Here is an 18,245-nt window from a genome sequence, read left to right on the forward strand (position 1 = left end):
TAATACACATGTATGTTGAATTGGTGTTGAAACTGACATGCATTTCCCTCTCTAAACACCTGGCTAGGCATACAAAAGAGTACTTGGGATAGCTGCTAGTCAAGACAAAGCACCTGGGAACATATACAATGCAATTTTTGCGTTAAACCCAATTATGGTGGGGAGAGTCCTTATAGCTGCAGACCCAGGTGTCACCTTTTACTGTGCTTCGGCATAGACTGTGTGGTGGATCCTTGGAATGTCTCTACATTTAGTCCTGTGGGGACACAGTCTACCCCTGGGTCAGTCCGCCTCAGTCAGCCGATACCGGCTCGGAGGATTTGGAATGCGGGTTTGAAGCGGTGGCAGAGTAGGTAGCTTGATGGGATTCCTTCTCTCGGGTAGGTTCTCCGCCATGTTCGGATCCCCGTGTGTCCCCGTGTGTCTTCTTTGCCGTCGGCGTGGGTGTCTGGATGCAGGGGTGAACTCCGTTGGCTGAGAGCCCTGCGTGCCGCCGATTTTTGAGTGATTCGGCTACACCCCTGGGTCTCGTGCTGACGAGCAGAAGGGTCAGCATCAGTTGCCAGCAGGTATGTCTTTGCTTTGTGCCATCTTGGTTTTTCACCTCTCCCCCGTCTGAGGGCCTCTCTAGGGGCTCGGGGCGGGTGTCCGTTCAATTGGCGCCGGGTGGCTGGGCGAATCCATGCCGCCGTTGCCTTAACCACCTGTTTGTAGAGCCATCTCTTGGCGTGGAGCTTGTTCCACATACCGGTGCAGAGCCGGTCGTAGAACTCCATTGCACAGTCGGGTGGTTTAACCAGGGGGCGCTTAGTCGCGTGTCGTGCTTGTGGCACCTTCCTGTGTGGGCCTTGATAGCCTTGCGTTCCCGTCGTTGATAGCGGTTGGTCATGGCTTGCTTTGGGGGTATTCGTCCCCCACGAGGACCGGGATATCCCCCGCCGGTCCAAAGGGGGGGGTTGCAGGGCTCTGTGCGTTCCTTGCATGCATGCGGGTTCTGTGCCGGGAGATCGGCCGCCTCTCCCAGGCTCCAGGTTCCGCCTCAGTGTAGGCCGCATGGCCGGGTCGTGTGCTCGAGTGTCGAGGCGGTGCGTGTTTGGTACCGTTTTGGTCCTGGTGTGGTCCAGTGTCTTTCTCTTGGCACCATGGGCTAGTGGCTTAGGTAGATTCTGCAGGGTACTCATTTTTAAGCCCTTAGGTACACGAGCTCACACGAGGCACGTCCGGCCATCTTGGCTGTCAGGCCCCGCCCCCCTGTGTTTGGTTTTTATTTGCTCTCATGCCACTGAATTTAATTCTGCTCCGATATGCTTTTTGGTTTGTTTTACTTAATATCTAATGGTAGTAAAAGGCTATGTAGGTTAATAAAGACAGCTATCTCTAAATGTTTTCACTTTGCGGTAAATCCAGTGTTTTGCAGAAACCAGGGAATTGGTAATCTTTTCCAGCCTATCCTGGTTCATCCTTTGATTTAGTGGGAGCAGTGTATGTAGCAGCGGTTTATGCAAGACATGTAGGCAGAGGTGCATGCAAAAATGGAAGCACTCTCCACTTTTTCAATGAAATAAAAAACAAAATAGAAGTGTAAACTGTAGTTTCACGATATTATTTATTGTGTTTTTTTGTTTTGTTTTTTGATTCAAGTTATAAGTGGGATGTAGCATAAATAAGATGTTATTTTAGCATGTTCCGTAAGTTGATTTTGGCTTTTGACTGAAAATGTGAGGATTAACTCCCTAGCACCATAACCATGAGACAAATTTAGAGTTTTGGCTTTTTGTTTATATTGTAAACTACCATTTTGATCACATTCTACAATCTTGCACCAAGACTAAACCATTAAAATTAAGCTCATGTTTGTGTAACTTATATGTGGAAGTAAATATTTACCAAGCAAAACTTACCTTTAAATGAATTGTTTTAACAGTTTTTCTCTTTCACAGCTTATTCCATTCAGGGGCAGAGTGTTCAGATGATAAGCCCCTCGAGTGACTCTCATCAGCAAGTCGTAGCTGTGGGTCAGCCTCTAGCTTTACAACCACAAGGAACTGTCATGGTAAAATTACTGTTATGCCTTCTGATTTCCCTCTTAGGTCCTAGTTATTGAGTTCAGAGCAAAACGATGCTTTACCATATCATATATCTAATTATAACTTGTAAGAGTTAGATAACAACATGAATTATCCATTCCTTTAACACTGAAGGGCTTGTTTTATAGAAGCAACCATTATTTCCAAATATACTTCTGAAAATTGGGAACCGAGATGGGATGTGAGGCCACCCAAAACGGGATTAACTGATATGAAAAAGAGGCATAACGCTCACTAAGCTCAGAGTGCAGCACATGTGTGCTGTTAAAATGGCCTACCGATGTCCTGAATGTCCTCAGATCAGTTTCACTCAGCCAAGGCATCTAATAATGTGCTCGTGTTGTGCCTTATGGGCACGTGGAGCAAATCAGGGACAGTGGGAAAGGACCCCTAATTTGGGACTGTTTGGAAGTTTGCTTAAATAATTTTTAAAAAGTTGCATTTCTGTTTTTTTGTTGCAAACTGTTCTCTCTCCTAATCACCCCAACTTACTTATGGTATAAAGCTGACAGGAAATTTAGTCAGAAACATTTGTTTTGTTTCCATTAAACTAGTCTCTTTTTCACTAGAATTCATGCAACACATCATATCTAAAACGTCCAATTTGATTTGAAAAGAAAATGAGCTGTATTCCAGAAAATAGTAGAAAACACTGGTTAGCTGAGAAATACCTAGAATTTAAAGCAGAAACATTTACCTACATAAAAGTTAAGGCATACTAAACATGCATGTTTAGTTTTAATTAATGTATCCCAAAACATCTCTATAGAATTTTGAAAAGGGTAGCTATACCCTAACTTTCTAACTAATCAAGTAAACAGGCTAAAAACTCTGCTTGTAAGCTCTTGGTTAATTTATTGTTTTTGGAGGTTGCTTTATAGAAACTTAAAGGGACACTACAGGCACTCAAGTTCATCTCACTGAAGTGATATGGCTACTATGCCCCCCTGTCTTAACCCTTCAGCTGAAAACATAGCAGTGTTTGAGTGACGGCCACTAGAGGCAGAGTAAAACTAGTGCATGCCCATTAGCCTGTCAATGCTTTCCTATTGGTCAAATCATCGATCACACTGAACTTATCCAAGGAGGCAGGGCGAGCCACAGAGATCGGTGCTTCAAGGGAGCAAAGGTAAGTAAAACATCATTTTTTTTTCTCTCCCTGCAGGTAGGGAGGACCAGTGACCTAAATGGCTACCAGGGAACTATAGTTTTAGGAATTCCCATTTGTGTTACTAAAACTACAGTGATTCATTAAATGTGCAGCCGAATTTGAAGCAAAATCTCTTTTTGGCGTTTTTGAGATCGCATGGTTTCATGTTGCGAGTGTACAGACTATTAGTGTTGAGTTGGAATTATAATCTCCGGTTGTAGTCAGGTCACAGGATATACTGAATATGCTGTATGGTATCTGCTGCTAAAAACCTTCTATTAGGATTACTGCACACGTAATCATATGGTTTTGTTTATTTTTGCTAAATGATATTATTGCGGTATTATTGCTAAAAATAAAAGCTCATTTGGTTTTTGTTGTGTTTCATTGCAGCTTACTGCTAAAAATATCCAGTGTATGCGGACCCTGCTGAATCTTGCTCATTGCCATGGAGGATTTTTGGGGACTTCCTGGCAACTTGTCCTGGCAACACTTCAGGTACTGGGGGAGAGGAAAAAAAACAAAAAACAATCTGAATGCTACATATGACTAAATCTGGGTCTATAATGAAATGAGTACTTTCTTTTGCAGGAGTGACCAGACATTTTAAGAATGTCTGGGCCACTGTTCTGGACATTTATAAGGTAGTAATCATAAAATAATCTGTGAGTTGAAAGTATTCTCAAATAGCATTCTTAAATGCAAAAAAGGGACTTTAAAGTTTGTGTTACAGTTGTTCTTAAACGTCAGCACGATAGTAGCATCTCAATGTCCACATTTTGTTCACAAAATGTGTAGTCATTTTTCAGCTGTAACGTGTTAATATTTTCTACTTTTTTCAGATGCAGATTTAAATGTAATTGCAAAATATTTGCAGCTAGTAAACTTTAACGTGTTTTTTTTTTTTTTTTTTATTCTTTATTTTTTCCGTGCATATAGGCTTAACAGAAATGCTTGTGGTACCCCAAAGGCATTCCACTCGCTTACATCAATGACATTTGTTACAGTGGGGTATACAGTGACATGTGCACGTTTTTATATTTAAAGTGAAAATAAGTAATAATAAAACATGGGTAATCGTAAAACATGAGTAGAACAGGTGCATTAGGAATAACATTGCTGTGATTGCAAAATACGTGTTAGTCTTCGTACGACTAGCTAGCCTGGATATGGTTGTGCTACTTTCTTACAACTGTGCGCTGCCCTGCCAAGTGCAGCCCGTTTTATGTTGTGCCATCATTCATAGACACTTAGGCTAAGCTACTAATAAACGTTTAGGTGTTTTCAGGATCCGGTTGAAATTGTCGAGCAGGCAAGGGTTTCATTATGTCATCAGTGTTACGCTAGGTGTCCGTGTGCCTGTATAAAATTTGCAGTACAAGACCTGAGCTAACGGTATTGCAGTTGAACTGTGAGGTTACATGCAAGTCGTGTCTATTTATGTCGCTTTATGAGAATGTTCACCCTTGTTGGTCGGGGTTACTCGGGCTGTCTTATTGAGAGTATGTTGTCTTCTTGGCGGTCCCGAAGCTACACTAGCAGGAGAGGTCCCAGCACTGTCCGATAACTGCTCTGTAGATTCTGTTCGGCAGACACTGTGTGTACGGTGGAGCAGGCTTTCAGACAGTCCATCATGCCTCTGTCGTTCCCCAGGAGGTAGGTGTCAGCCATTGTGGAGAGCATGTTGTTACCCACGTGGGTTCGACTCTTGCAGGGTCTTTGCAGGTCGGTCTGGGTGGGGAGTGTTTGCAGAGTCTGTTCTCCCGCATATGTGTCTTGCTTTTCTTCATGCCCAGGCGGGTATGGTTGTTGCACTGTGTTCCAGCCCCTATGTGCCGCCGCCATTGTCCTCTCATGTTGGACGCTTGTGCGGTTTGGTGTTGGCTTGGTTGGCTTCGGGTTGAGGCAAGTGTTCCTCCGACTTGCTTTATTGCTGGGTCGGGAGGCAGGAGCCACTTTGTCATCCGGGGTCGCGGGGAGGAGGTTGGTCGTCCCCCTGCCTCTTGTGTGCATGGCACCTGCCATCTTCTGTACAGCTCTCGGGCTCCCTCAGCCTCGGTCCGGGCTTTGGGGTGAGAACCGGGATCACCCCCCCGGTCCATAGGGGGGGGTACAGGGCCGGGTCCACTCAGTATTGCACCTCTGCTTGGGGTCCATGGTGCAGGATAGCGGGGCGGCGGCCGTCCGCCCCACTGACCGCCGGAGAAGGCCTCAATTCAGGCGACGAGAGTCTCTCCCTCAGGGGACTGAAGCTCGTTGAGCCAGCCTCCCCCGGGGTCCAGCAGGCTCCCTGCTTTGGATATCTTTGCTGTCGGTCAGCTTTAGAGTGAAAAATCATGTTTTAGGAGTCGAGTCATAGATTTATTGCTGGAGCTGCTCCTGCTTGCGACCGTTCAGATCGGCGGGCCGGCCCCGCCCCCTAACGTGTTTTTTAATGTGAAAAAATTGTAGTTACTTTGACGTGACTGTTTGGACTATTTGTTGGATTCTGCACATTGCTTGGAGTCCAGTTCGGTTATCATCATTAGATAATTGGGCAATGAACTCAGCTGCTCGTTTGGACTTGTTATAACAATGATATGCTGTGATATTGTCTTTAAATAATGGTATAATCATGCAATTTCCTTGTATTTCAGCATCTAGTATGGATACTTGGATTGAAGCCTAGCAGTGGTGGAGCTTTAAAACCTGGGAGAGCCGTAGAAGGACCAAGTACGGTAAGTATCTGAGCCTCATAACAATATGACGCTCTCATTTTATTAAAAGAATCCAATGACCTTTTTTAACGTGCTCTTATTTTTTGTTTTGTTTTTAAGGTTTTGACTACTGCAGTTATGACAGACTTACCTGTTATCTCCACAATCCTGTCACGTCTCTTTGAAAGCTCACAGTAAGATATACCCGTGCGTGTGTGTTCTTTAGCTTTCAGTCCTTATTTTGCATTGTGGTTTATAACATACCTGATTTGTTTTAGATATTTGGATGATGTGTCTCTTCATCACTTAATCAATGCTCTCTGTTCATTGTCTCTGGAAGCCATGGATATGGCGTATGGAAACAACAAGGTAAGAGCAAAGTTTCAGCTTTGTGTCTGTCAGTCAATCAGCTTTATAATGGAACATTTTTGTTACATTGCCAAGTTGTGCATTCTCAAGAGTTTCTCAAGTTATCTTTTATTTCTTAAACAAAAATTATAACATTAAAAATGAATATACCGTATATACTCGAGTATAAGCCGAGTTTTTCAGCACATTTTTTGTGCTGAAAAACCGGAACTCGGCTTATACTCGAGTCAATAGTCTGTATTATGGCAATTTGCATTGCCATAATACAGACCGGGGGAGAGGGGGGCTGGCAGAGATCTTACTTACCCGTCCTGCAGCTCCTGTCAGCTCCCTTCTCCTCTGCGCCGTCCGTTCAGCACCTCGGTCAGCTCCCAGTGTAAATCTCGCGAGAGCCGCGGCTCTCGCGAGACTTACAGTGTGAGCTGACAGAAGAGCTGAACGGACGGCGCGGAGGAGAAGGGAGCTGACAGGAGCTGCAGGACGGGTAAGTAAGATCTCTGCCAGCCCCCTCTCCCCCCCCCCCCACTGAACTGCCAATGCTGGACCACCAGGGAAGGAGCCCCCCCTCCCTGCCATGTATCAAGCAGGGAGGGGGGACGAAAATAAAAATAAGAATTAAATAAAAAATAAGAAGAAATAATAATGAAAAAAATATATTAAAATAATAATAAATAAATTAATAAAATTGCCCACCCCCCCACCACTGCAACACACACACACTGCACACATACACACACTGCACACATACACACACTGCACTCATACACACACACACTGCACACATACACTGCACTCATACATACACTGCACTCACACACACACTGCATTCATACACACACACACTGCACACATACACACACACACTGCACTTATACATACGCTGCACTCATACACACGGTGCACTCATACACACGGTGCACTCATACACACGGTGCACTCATACACACGCTGCACTCATACACACGCTGCACTCATACACACGCTGCACTCATACACACGCTGCACACATACACACGCTGCACTCATACACACGCTGCACTCATACACACACGCTGCACTCATACACACACGCTGCACTCATACACACACGCTGCACTCATACACACACGCTGCACTCATACACACACGCTGCACTCATACACACACGCTGCACTCATACACACACGCTGCACTCATACACACACTGCACACATACACACACACTGCACACATACACACACACTGCACACATACACACACACTGCACACATACACACACACTGCACACATACACACACACTGCACACATACACACACACTGCACACATACACACACACTGCACACACATACACACACACTGCACACACATACACACACACTGCACACACATACACACACACTGCACACACATACACACACACTGCACACACATACACACACACTGCACACATACACACACACACACACTGCACACATACATACACACACACTGCACACACATACACACACACTGCACACATACACACACTGCACTCATATACACACACACACTGCACTCATATACACACACACACTGCACTCATATACACACACACACACACACACTGCACTCATATACACACACACACACACTGCACTCATATACACACACACACACTGCACTCATATACACACACACACACTGCACTCATATACACACACACACACTGCACTCATATACACACACACACACTCTGCACTCATATACACACACAAACACACACACACACACACTGCACTCATTATACACACACTGCATTCATTATACACACACTGTAAATAAATATTCAATTAATATATATTTTTTAGGATCTAATTTTATTTAGAAATTTACCAGTAGCTGCTGCATTTCCCACCCTAGTCTTATACTCGAGTCAATAAGTTTTCCCAGTTTTTTTGGGTAAAATTAGGGGCCTCGGCTTATATTCGGGTCGGCTTATACTCGAGTATATACGTATACATGTTCCAGAACTCTATTTTTAGTTTTTTACTCCCCTTTTATTTAGCGCTGGGCAGTCTAATTCGTACAGCCACTCCTTATCTTCTGAGATCATCCATCATTCATCCAAATAATCTCCATGCCAATCTTCTCATAGAGAAGCATTGAGGACCTACTGGGCATGTGTGGAAATAGTCATGCTCCTCTATTTAAATGGTGTTCATAAAAGAAGCATTGTATCCAGTGCTTCTCTATGAGTACATTCAATTATTTAATGTGTTCACTAGGAAATGCATCTAGTGTCTGTTACCACGGCAGGCATTACTAGAGGGGTGGTTATGGCAAAAACTAAACGTTGCTTCTGTGAAATGGCAATCTTTTATATTGCCACACAAAAGAGACGGCATCTGGCAGCAAGTGCACTTCATTAAGATGAAGTGGTCTAGGTGCCTATAGTGGTCCTTTAAGATGAAGTGATTTTTTTTGTGTCTAGTGTCCATTTAACCCCTTAAGGACACATGACATGTGTGACATGTCATGATTCCCTTTTATTCCAGACGTTTGGTCCTTAAGGGGTTAAAAAGGCCATAAAATGTAGGAATGCATTTTATTCTGCATCATATTTATATGTTGCAAAATAATGGTTAGCAAACTCCGTCAGGAGTGTCATTTTTTAAAATGTAGCTTACAATCTTCATACACTATATATTATTATTAGTTGAGCATTATTGATAAGTTTTGTATTCATATTCCCCAAGCAAACCAACATCAAGCTGAGAATAACTAACCATGTTTGAGAGTGGTATATATTGTAATATAATTAAACTAATATTAAAGGTTGATATTGCTAAAGCCTTAGTGGCCCTGTCCCTAGTTTTGGTAACCCTCCCCTGTATGTGGAAAATAAATAAATAACTAAAAAAAATAACAGGAGGCTCCCTCTGTGCTGCTTGCCTTTTCGCCTCCCACAATGTAATGGAGGAATCATGGCCTCTTCCACGTTGGTCCAATCCAATGCTCCTCATAGAGACACCTGAGAACTGAAGTGTATGCATGTCATTGTAGTTTCTAAGAAAAAAAACTGCAATGGTTTACAATGCAGGGTTAAAATGAAATGACAGCTGAACCCAGGCCACTTTCCTAAGATGAAGTGGCCTTGGTGACTCTAGTGGTCCTTTAACAAAATCCAGCAAACTTACACATTCACTAAACAGCATTGTTAGAGCTCACACAATGTAATTGTTTTCTTTTAAACATCTCAACCAGGCAGAAATAATGGGAGTTTAGTTACAGTATATGCCTGCCATGAGGTCAATGTGCCCCATTTTTGGCAGGTCCTATCCTAGCAACTAATGCCTGATCTTATGAGATGAATCCACTTAATTGAGAAGTGCTTCTTCGCTGGACTGTCTGCAGTGCAAGGTTAAATAAGGTCCTGGAATATGGGCCTCATCTGCATAGTGAGATTTAAAAAAAAAAAAAAAAAAAAGAGATGCCTTATTCACTGGTTGTCTTCCATACTGACATAATATCAATATATTTTTATAGGAACCTTCACTTTTTGCTGTTGCAAAGCTATTGGAAACTGGGCTGGTGAATATGCATAGAATTGAGATTTTGTGGAGACCTCTCACTGGGCATTTAATAGAGGTAAGACATTTTTCTCATAACCGTAAGATAATAATATGAATCTTATCAACTGCAGATTTTAAAGTGTCTCTAGAATTTAGAATTTTCTGTTTCTCCTTTTATAGTATTAGTAAATGTTCTGTTTTGATTATGCCCACTTTAAAGGACCACTATAGTGCCAGGAAAACATACTTGTTTTCCTGGCACTATAGTGCTCTGAGGGTTCCCCCACCCTTAGGGTCCCACTCCCGTGGCGCTGAGAGGGTGGAGGAAGGGGTTAATCCCTTACCTTTTTTCCAGCGCCGGGCTCCCTCGGCGCTGGGACTCTCCTCCCTCTTCTGACGTTCCTGGCTGCATGCGCGGCAAGAGCCGCACGCGCATTCAGCCAGTCTCATAGGAAAGCATTCTCAATGCTTTCCTATGGACGCTGGAGTCTTCTCACTATGAAAATCACAGTGAGAAGCGCGGAAGCGCCTCTAGCGGCTGTCAATGAGACAGCCACTAGAGGCTGGATTAACCCTTTTGTAAACAAACTGCTATGTTTACAGCAAAAAGGGTTAAACCTAGCTGGACCTGGCACCCAGACCACTTCATTAAGCTGAAGTGGTCCTTTAATTAAGCTGAAGTGGTCCTTTAAGAAGATTGGAAGTTAGCGAATGTTGTGCCCATTCACAAGAAAGGTAATAGGGAGGAGTCGGGCAACTATAGGCCAGTAAGCCTTACTTCAGTAGTGGGGAAAGTGATGGAAACCATGTTAAAGGATAGGATTGTTGAACATCTAAAAACACATGGATTTCAAGATCAGAGACAACATGGGTTTACTTCAGGGAGATCATGCCAAACTAATCTTATTGATTTTTTTGATTGGGTAACTAAAATTATAGATCAGGGTGGTGCAGTAGACATTGCTTACCTAGATTTCAGTAAGGCTTTTGACACTGTTGCACATAGAAGGCTTATCAATAAACTGCAATCTTTGAGTTTGGATTCCAATATTGTTGAATGGGTAAGGCAGTGGCTGAGTGACAGGCAACAGAGGGTTGTAGTCAATGGAGTATATTCGAAGCTTGGGCTTGTCACCAGTGGGGTACCTCAGGGATCTGTACTTGGACCCATTCTCTTTAATATTTTTATTAGTGATATTGCAGAAGGTCTTGATGGTAAGGTGTGTCTTTTTGCGGATGATACTAAGATATGTAACAGGGTTGATGTTCCAGGAGGGATAAGCCAAATGGCAAATGATTTAGGTAAACTAGAAAAATGGTCAGAGTTGTGGCAACTGACATTTAATGTGGATAAGTGCAAGATAATGCATCTTGGACGTAAAAACCCAAGGGCAGAGTACAGAATATTTGATAGAGTCCTAACCTCAACATCTGAGGAAAGGGATTTAGGGGTGATTATTTCTGAGGACTTAAAGGTAGGCAGACAATGTAATAGAGCAGCAGGAAATGCTAGCAGAATGCTTGGTTGTATAGGGAGAGGTATTAGCAGTAGAAAGAGGGAAGTGCTCATGCCATTGTACAGAACACTGGTGAGACCTCACTTGGAGTACTGTACACAGTACTGGAGACCATATCTTCAGAAGGATATTGATACCTTAGAGAGAGTTCAAAGAAGGGCTACTAAACTGGTTCATGGATTGCAGGATAAAACTTACCAGGAAAGGTTAAAGGATCTTAACATGTATAGCTTGGTGGAAACATTTAAATACATAAAGGGAATCAACACAGTAAAGGAGGAGACTATATTTAAAAGAAGAAAAACTACCACAACCAGAGGACATAGTCTAAAATTAGAAGGACAAAGGTTTAAAAATATCAGGAAGTATTACTTTACTGAGAGGGTAGTGGATGCATGGAATAGCCTTCCAGCTGAAGTGGTAGAGGTTAACACAGTAAAGGAGTTTAAGCATGCGTGGGATAGGCATAAGGCTATCCTAACTATAAGATAATGCCAGGGACTAATGAAAGTATTTAGAAAACTGGGCAGACTAGATGGGCCGAATGGTTCTTATCTGCCGTCACATTCTATGTTTCTATGTTTAATAATTTTTTTTTTTTTTTTGCTTCGATATGAAACAAGTTGGGAGTGGGATTAAGTTGGTAGTTGTGGCTCGTTGTTCATTCAGAGATAGACTCTTCTCTTGATTAAACCAATATAGGATTTAATTTCTACCAGTTGAATCTGGAAAAGCTGTGTGTTGTATACATATCTTTGTACCCCCAAAATTCCATGAGCAGAATCCCAAAATCCATTGTTTTTCCCTTTATTTTTAATTTTTTTTAATTTTTATTTGTAAAGTACCAGCAATTTCTGTGTGGTCTGTATAATATAACCATTTACAAGGAAGTTGACATATAGGAATCACTGCATGAAATGTAGCATAAACCTAGATTAATACTGGCATGGAGAAGCATATAAAGAGAAACTGTAAGGCATCTGCTGAGAGTGATGACTGCTGGGAAATTGCTGTGTAGGCAAGATAAAGCTTGTTACAGCTGAGACAAATTGGTTCATACTTTCAGGGGTATTCACTACAGTGAGACTTGCAGGTACCGTATTTATCGGCGTATAACACGCGCCGGCGTATAACACGCACCTCTTTTTCAGAAGGAAATTCCAGGAAATTTCCACCCCTCCCATAGTATTCCCCCCCCTCATCCCATAGTGTTCCCCCCCCCTTTCCATAGTATTCTTCCCCCCTTTCCATAGTATTCTTCCCCCCCTCCCATAGTATTCTCCCCCCCTCCCATAGTATTCTCCCCCCCTCCCATAGTATTCTCCCCCCCCCTCATCCCATAGGGTTCCCCCCCTTCCATAGTATTCTTCACCCCCTCCCATAGTATTCTCCCCCCCATAGTATTCTCCCCCCTCATCCCATAGTGTTCCCCCCTCATCCCATAGTGTTCCCCCCTCATCCCATAGTGTTCCCCCCCTTCCATAGTATTCTCCACCCCCCATAGTGCCCCTCCCATAGTGTGTCCCCCCTCCCATAGTGTCCCCTAGTGCACTTTCCCTCTGTCCCATATTTACTTACCTGTCTTGAAGCGTGGGCCGGCTTCACAGCGCGCACCGCGGTACTGGAACTTAAATTTCAGGTTCCGGTTTCCGGCGGGACTGAAAGGAAGTGTGCACACTAATGTGTGCACACTTCCTTTCAGTCCCGCCGGTTGTGGAACTTAAATTTCAGGTTCCGGTTTCCGGCGGGACTGAAAGGAAGTGTGCACACAATAGTGTGCACACTTCCTTTCAGTCCCGCCGGAAACCGGAACCTGAAATTTAAGTTCCAGTACCGCGGTGCGCGCTGTGAAGCCGGCCCACACTTCAAGACAGGTAAGTAAATGTGGGATATCGGCGTATAACACGCACCCATGATTTTCTCCCTATTTTCAGGGAGAAAAAGTGCGTGTTATACGCCGATAAATACGGTAATTCAAAGTGAATTTAAAATTTTAAGTCAAAATCGCTGAACTGGAAAAATTCTCTCACTCAGCTATGCTTTCAGTTTGGCTTCTTTGGTCATTAATTTAAAATTCACTTTGAATTCCCTGCAATTCTCACTTTAGTGAATAAGCCTGTTTGTCTCATCCATGTCTTATGACTGCGTTGGAATTTCAGTAACATTCCATATCACTTTTCATAAATAAACGGTCAATAATCATGAAGAAATTTGCAGCGGGCGCATACAGTTGGTGTCCAGATGGCTGAAACGTTCTATGGTTTTCCAATAAATCTATGTGCCCGGTCCAACTTTCATGATTATTGATATACTGGGAATGGTCCACCCTTGTCTTGAGGCACTATGGATGGAAATTTATAAGCGTGTGCCACTTCACTTTATGCATATTGATAGATACTGTCATTGTTAAAAATGTTTGTGGCATTACCCACTTAACAAGAGTAGGCCAGATATTTCTATAATTAATATTTATAAACCCTAGGTTAAACAATTAACACGAGAATAGAACATATTGAAGAGAACATTGATAGAATTAGCAGAATATTATAAAAAAAAAAATAATAATTTAAAAGTACCATGACATTTTTACATTCTCTCTGCCATTACTTCTCCTGTCATTTAATAGCCCTCTCTGTATGATATGTCTGCTCCATGATACTCTACCATCTATTGGTGCTTTATGGACATTGAGATCTTCTTACTTCTAACAATTATAGCGTTTCTGTTTGCGTGTGTAAGTCATTATACAAGATGTCTGTGTGTTAGAGGTTTGAAGGCTTGTATATACATGCTCTGTGAGTGAATGATCCTGTCCACGCACAGCTGCAGAGATCCAAATAACATTCTGTTGCCTAACTTCTTGACATGCCTTTAAAGTACAAGTCACGCTTGTTAAGCTCTGTTATAATAGAAGTTTTATTGATTTTTTTTTTGTGTTTTTTTGGTCTGTTTTTTTTGTGTGTAACTCTTTGCTTTAAAAATGCCATATATATTTTTTTTCAAACTCTGCTGTTTCATTTGATGTCAGTTTAAATTGTGTGTTCTGTGTTTCTCCTCTGCTTGCTCTTGTCCTGAACAGAAGGTACGTTTGAGCTGCGCATATCTCATTAACGTTGTCTTGAGCAATTTTGTGTTCTTTTACATTGCAGGCTAAAATAATGGAATCCTTGACAGAATTTTAAGTACTCTAGACTCACACCAAATAGCACTGTGTTTTCCATTTATTTAGCTCTGCTCAAAGAGAATAGATTAGAAGGTGACTTCAAACTCAATGATGTATAACAGACATAGAAAAAGTCAATTTACCTCTGCGTAAAGATAACTGTCCTATAAATTCACTTTCTTTTTAAAGGGTCTGTAACAGCACACTGAGAAAATCTCACCTATGAGCATGTAAACTGGAATTGGCCTCTTGTTATAAAAAATCCCAAGTGTCCCTATTTAAAAATTATAGCCCTGACCATCATTTCTCTTCCTTTTTTTTTGTCTTCTTTTCTGGAGTAAATGCATATAGTATTCCACAATGTCTCCTGAAAATAGTGGTATATGCAATGCATGGTGGAAGCGTTGTCTTGTTGTACTACATATGTTTAACATGGATTCAAATACGTTAAGAGGTGTTTTGTTTTTTTTATCCCTATTCAATTCCCAAAGCAGTCAAATGATATATGACCGTTTTATAAGATAGAAAGAAATCCCAACTTTACCACCTCTAGTGGCTTCACAGGGTATCATAACATGTACTATATTTTTTAATATAGAGTTATTGCTGCCCCTAGTGGATAAAGTAGGTTACACCTCTAATTGTAAAATTAAACTGAACATTACAGGAACAGGAATAGCAGTAACTATCTGTACTATATTTACCCCTCCCCCTGTATTTTATATATTTTTTTTTTTATTTGACATTTTTTTGTGCATTACAGACATTGCATGTTAAGAGAAATATGTTTGGTTACTTCTGGTAATTCTTTGTTTGTTATGATGCCACCTAAAAAACTCTTAGTCATCTTAAAATGGAAGAATATCTAATTGTCCCTGAGTGATGCTTGGATGTATTTATTGTACTTTGTACTGATAAGAGAAACCCTGGATTTTGGGGAGAAAGCAGAAAAACAATGCAAAAAAGGCTGCAGGGAAATGTGTGATACATGAAGTGACAGTCACAATCATTTGAAAGGCTGTAGGTGGGGTACTTAGGAATTTTTCCCTGACATACAGGAATACTGCTGCTAAAAAGATTAAACACAACTGCTTTAAAATACAGTAAAAAATGCATAGTTTTACATATATGGGACTTCTTCTAGAAATCGTGTTGTTGTTTTTTTGTTTTTTTTTTGTTTTTTTTTAAGCGAAGATCTGTGTATTTCCTGCAATACAAAACAGTTTTGAAGTCAGAGTAAACAGAAACTGCTGACTAGATGTCTTGTGGCTAATGTCATCTCCAGAGCTGCTTCACAGAAACCCCTTGTCACGTAACACATATATACAGAGACACACGCAGTGTGCCTTTCCAATAGTTATATGTAACTATAAAAATAAAGAAGGGAAGCAGTCCCTTCTTAATTTGTTTGAAGAACATGCCATCAAATAGACTTTAAATAATATTCCAAAACATCCTTTAAACTAAATACCATATATCCTCAGACTGATTTATAGAGGAGAGATCATAAGTATGTTCCTCTCTCTCCTCCTCATACAGGTAGACACACAGTAAAGTAATTTCACTGGCAATTAAAGTTTAAATCCAATTTACATTAAAATTAAAGATTTCAAGGATTCTAGTCTCCATTCCTGTGTGCCATTTTTTAGGCCTGGTTAGTGGCTGTAAAGTGTTGTTTTTAATAAAGAAAAAGAAAACTGACAGATCTTTTTAAGTTAAGGAATTAAACATTTGTAAACAAGTGTATACATGCACTCTCTTCATGATATGGCTATTCCCTCATTGGACTTTTCAAAAATGAACAAAGAACAACGAATGAGGTTTGACAATAACCGTTCTAGAATGCCCTTTTTTGTTGTTATTAAACCGAATAATATACCTTTAATTATAGTTTCAGGGACATATAGTTAGAGAATAGGATCTTTTTACAGGAACTCGGATATAAAACAAAATGGTTTAAATGAGATTATGGGGACTGCCTGTGGATTAGAAAGTTTGAGTTTGTGTTCCCATGGACACTAGTGGGGTATTTAGTAAAGTGAGAATTGCAAGTGAATTCAAAGTTATTTATTACTTTATGAATTTTTAGTTGATCATTGTGTAAGGATAACATTTCTGGAAGAATTTTTTTTGTCTGTTTTTTTATTCCTAGATCATTTAACATATTTTACATAATGCCAGCAGTTTGTGTAGTTCACGTCATACATATTATCTCACACATTAACCTTTCCTTAACTAGTGGAAGTTTTGGGCTTATTTTGGCTTATTTTTTTCAGGTTTGTCAGCATCCAAATGCTAGAATGAGAGAATGGGGTGCGGAAGCATTAACATCTCTGATTAAAGCAGGACTGGCCTTCAAACATGAGCCACTCCTTTCACAAAATCAGGTAAAGTCCTCATTGCGCCACATCCACTATTTTACATAAAACACAGCTCAGGAGTCTAGTCCATTGCAGAGAATGCTACATAAACTGTTGTAGCTTTATTTGTGTTCGGTTCTCTCACTAGGATTAGTTCTCCTTGACATGCAGCTCTCTGAGCAGTGCAATAGTGTGGCAAGGAAAATATGGTGGTTTTATTTATGTTTAGCGACCTTTATACTTATTTAATCTGTCACTAACCACAACTTCTAGTTGCACCTTTGCAGCATTCCCACAAAGCTTGGTGGGGACCTCACTATCAGAATGTCAGAGTGCTTCATTGGCACAATCCAAAATAAGGTCCCCACAATAAATTTACTGTAGCAAACCTGCCTTCCTCACTGCATCGGAGACACATCTGAAACCAGGAAGAGTCTAATGACCCTGTTTTGTAGAAATCTATATATATAATTCTACAAAACAGGGTCATTAGACTCTTCCTTGTTATATATATATATATATATATATATATATATATTTTTTTTTTTTAATAGTCCTGTTGAAAGTGTCACCAAGCTAGTACCTTTTACATAGTTTAGGTTCCTGTTAAAACAAAAGAACGGCACCTACATTACTTCTCTTTCAGTGTAATGAAATGTGCTTAATTCAGCTATTAAGTCGCTATAAAACGTTGGTACATATATTTTTCCCATTGACTTGTAGTAGCATTTCTGTAACTGCTTTTTTGCATAGCTCTCTCATTCCTTCCTTCCTTCTAGAGACTACAGTTGCTCTTATTAAATCCGCTGAAAGAACTTTCAAACATTGTCCACCATGATATTCGGCTGAAGCAGCTGGAGTGTGTGCTGCAGATCCTGCAAAGCCAGGGAGATAGTCTTGGTCCTGGGTGGCCTCTTGTGCTTGGAGTTATAGGAGCAATTCGGAATGATCAAGGGTGAGCATTTTTATTTTAATTGAGTGTCACAGAGAAATGTGTATGTATATATGTATGTACGTACGTACGTGTATATATGTATATATATTATTTTTCACCGTAATGTTTCTCATTTAAAAAAAAAAAAAAATGAATATAATCCTTAAATAGAGAAGTACTCATCGTGGTTAAAGTTCTAATTTTTCCTTTTAGGGAATCTTTAATACGGACTTCATTCCAGTGCCTTCAGTTGGTTGTAACAGACTTTCTACCGACAATGCCTTGCACTTGCCTGCAGATAGTTGTAGAAGTGGCTGGAAGCTTTGGGCTTCAGAATCAAGAACTAAATATTAGTTTAACATCTATTGGTTTGCTGGTGAGTTAAGATGGAGGTTTCTCTGATGTTACAATGTTGGTTTGGTAAAACCGGAGTTGGA

The 18,245-nt window shown here is 41.1% G+C and overlaps 1 protein-coding gene across 5 annotated transcripts in view; it reads left to right on the plus strand.

Annotated features, from left to right (window-relative positions):
• MON2 (MON2 homolog, regulator of endosome-to-Golgi trafficking) overlaps positions 1 to 18,245 on the plus strand; it is a 109,601-nt gene that overhangs the window by 38,918 nt on the left and 52,438 nt on the right. For all 5 annotated transcript variants that reach the window (XM_063447148.1, XM_063447150.1, XM_063447149.1 and 2 more), the window contains exons 15-23: positions 1,941 to 2,053; positions 3,631 to 3,735; positions 5,874 to 5,954; positions 6,054 to 6,127; positions 6,212 to 6,302; positions 9,809 to 9,910; positions 16,791 to 16,901; positions 17,654 to 17,829; positions 18,022 to 18,184. In XM_063447148.1, coding sequence (XP_063303218.1) covers positions 1,941 to 2,053; positions 3,631 to 3,735; positions 5,874 to 5,954; positions 6,054 to 6,127; positions 6,212 to 6,302; positions 9,809 to 9,910; positions 16,791 to 16,901; positions 17,654 to 17,829; positions 18,022 to 18,184 — 1,016 coding nt within the window. The remainder of the gene's footprint in view (positions 1 to 1,940; positions 2,054 to 3,630; positions 3,736 to 5,873; positions 5,955 to 6,053; positions 6,128 to 6,211; positions 6,303 to 9,808; positions 9,911 to 16,790; positions 16,902 to 17,653; positions 17,830 to 18,021; positions 18,185 to 18,245) is intronic.

The sequence above is a fragment of the Pelobates fuscus genome, chromosome 3, assembly GCF_036172605.1.
Source record: "Pelobates fuscus isolate aPelFus1 chromosome 3, aPelFus1.pri, whole genome shotgun sequence".
Taxonomy (NCBI): domain Eukaryota; kingdom Metazoa; phylum Chordata; class Amphibia; order Anura; family Pelobatidae; genus Pelobates; species Pelobates fuscus.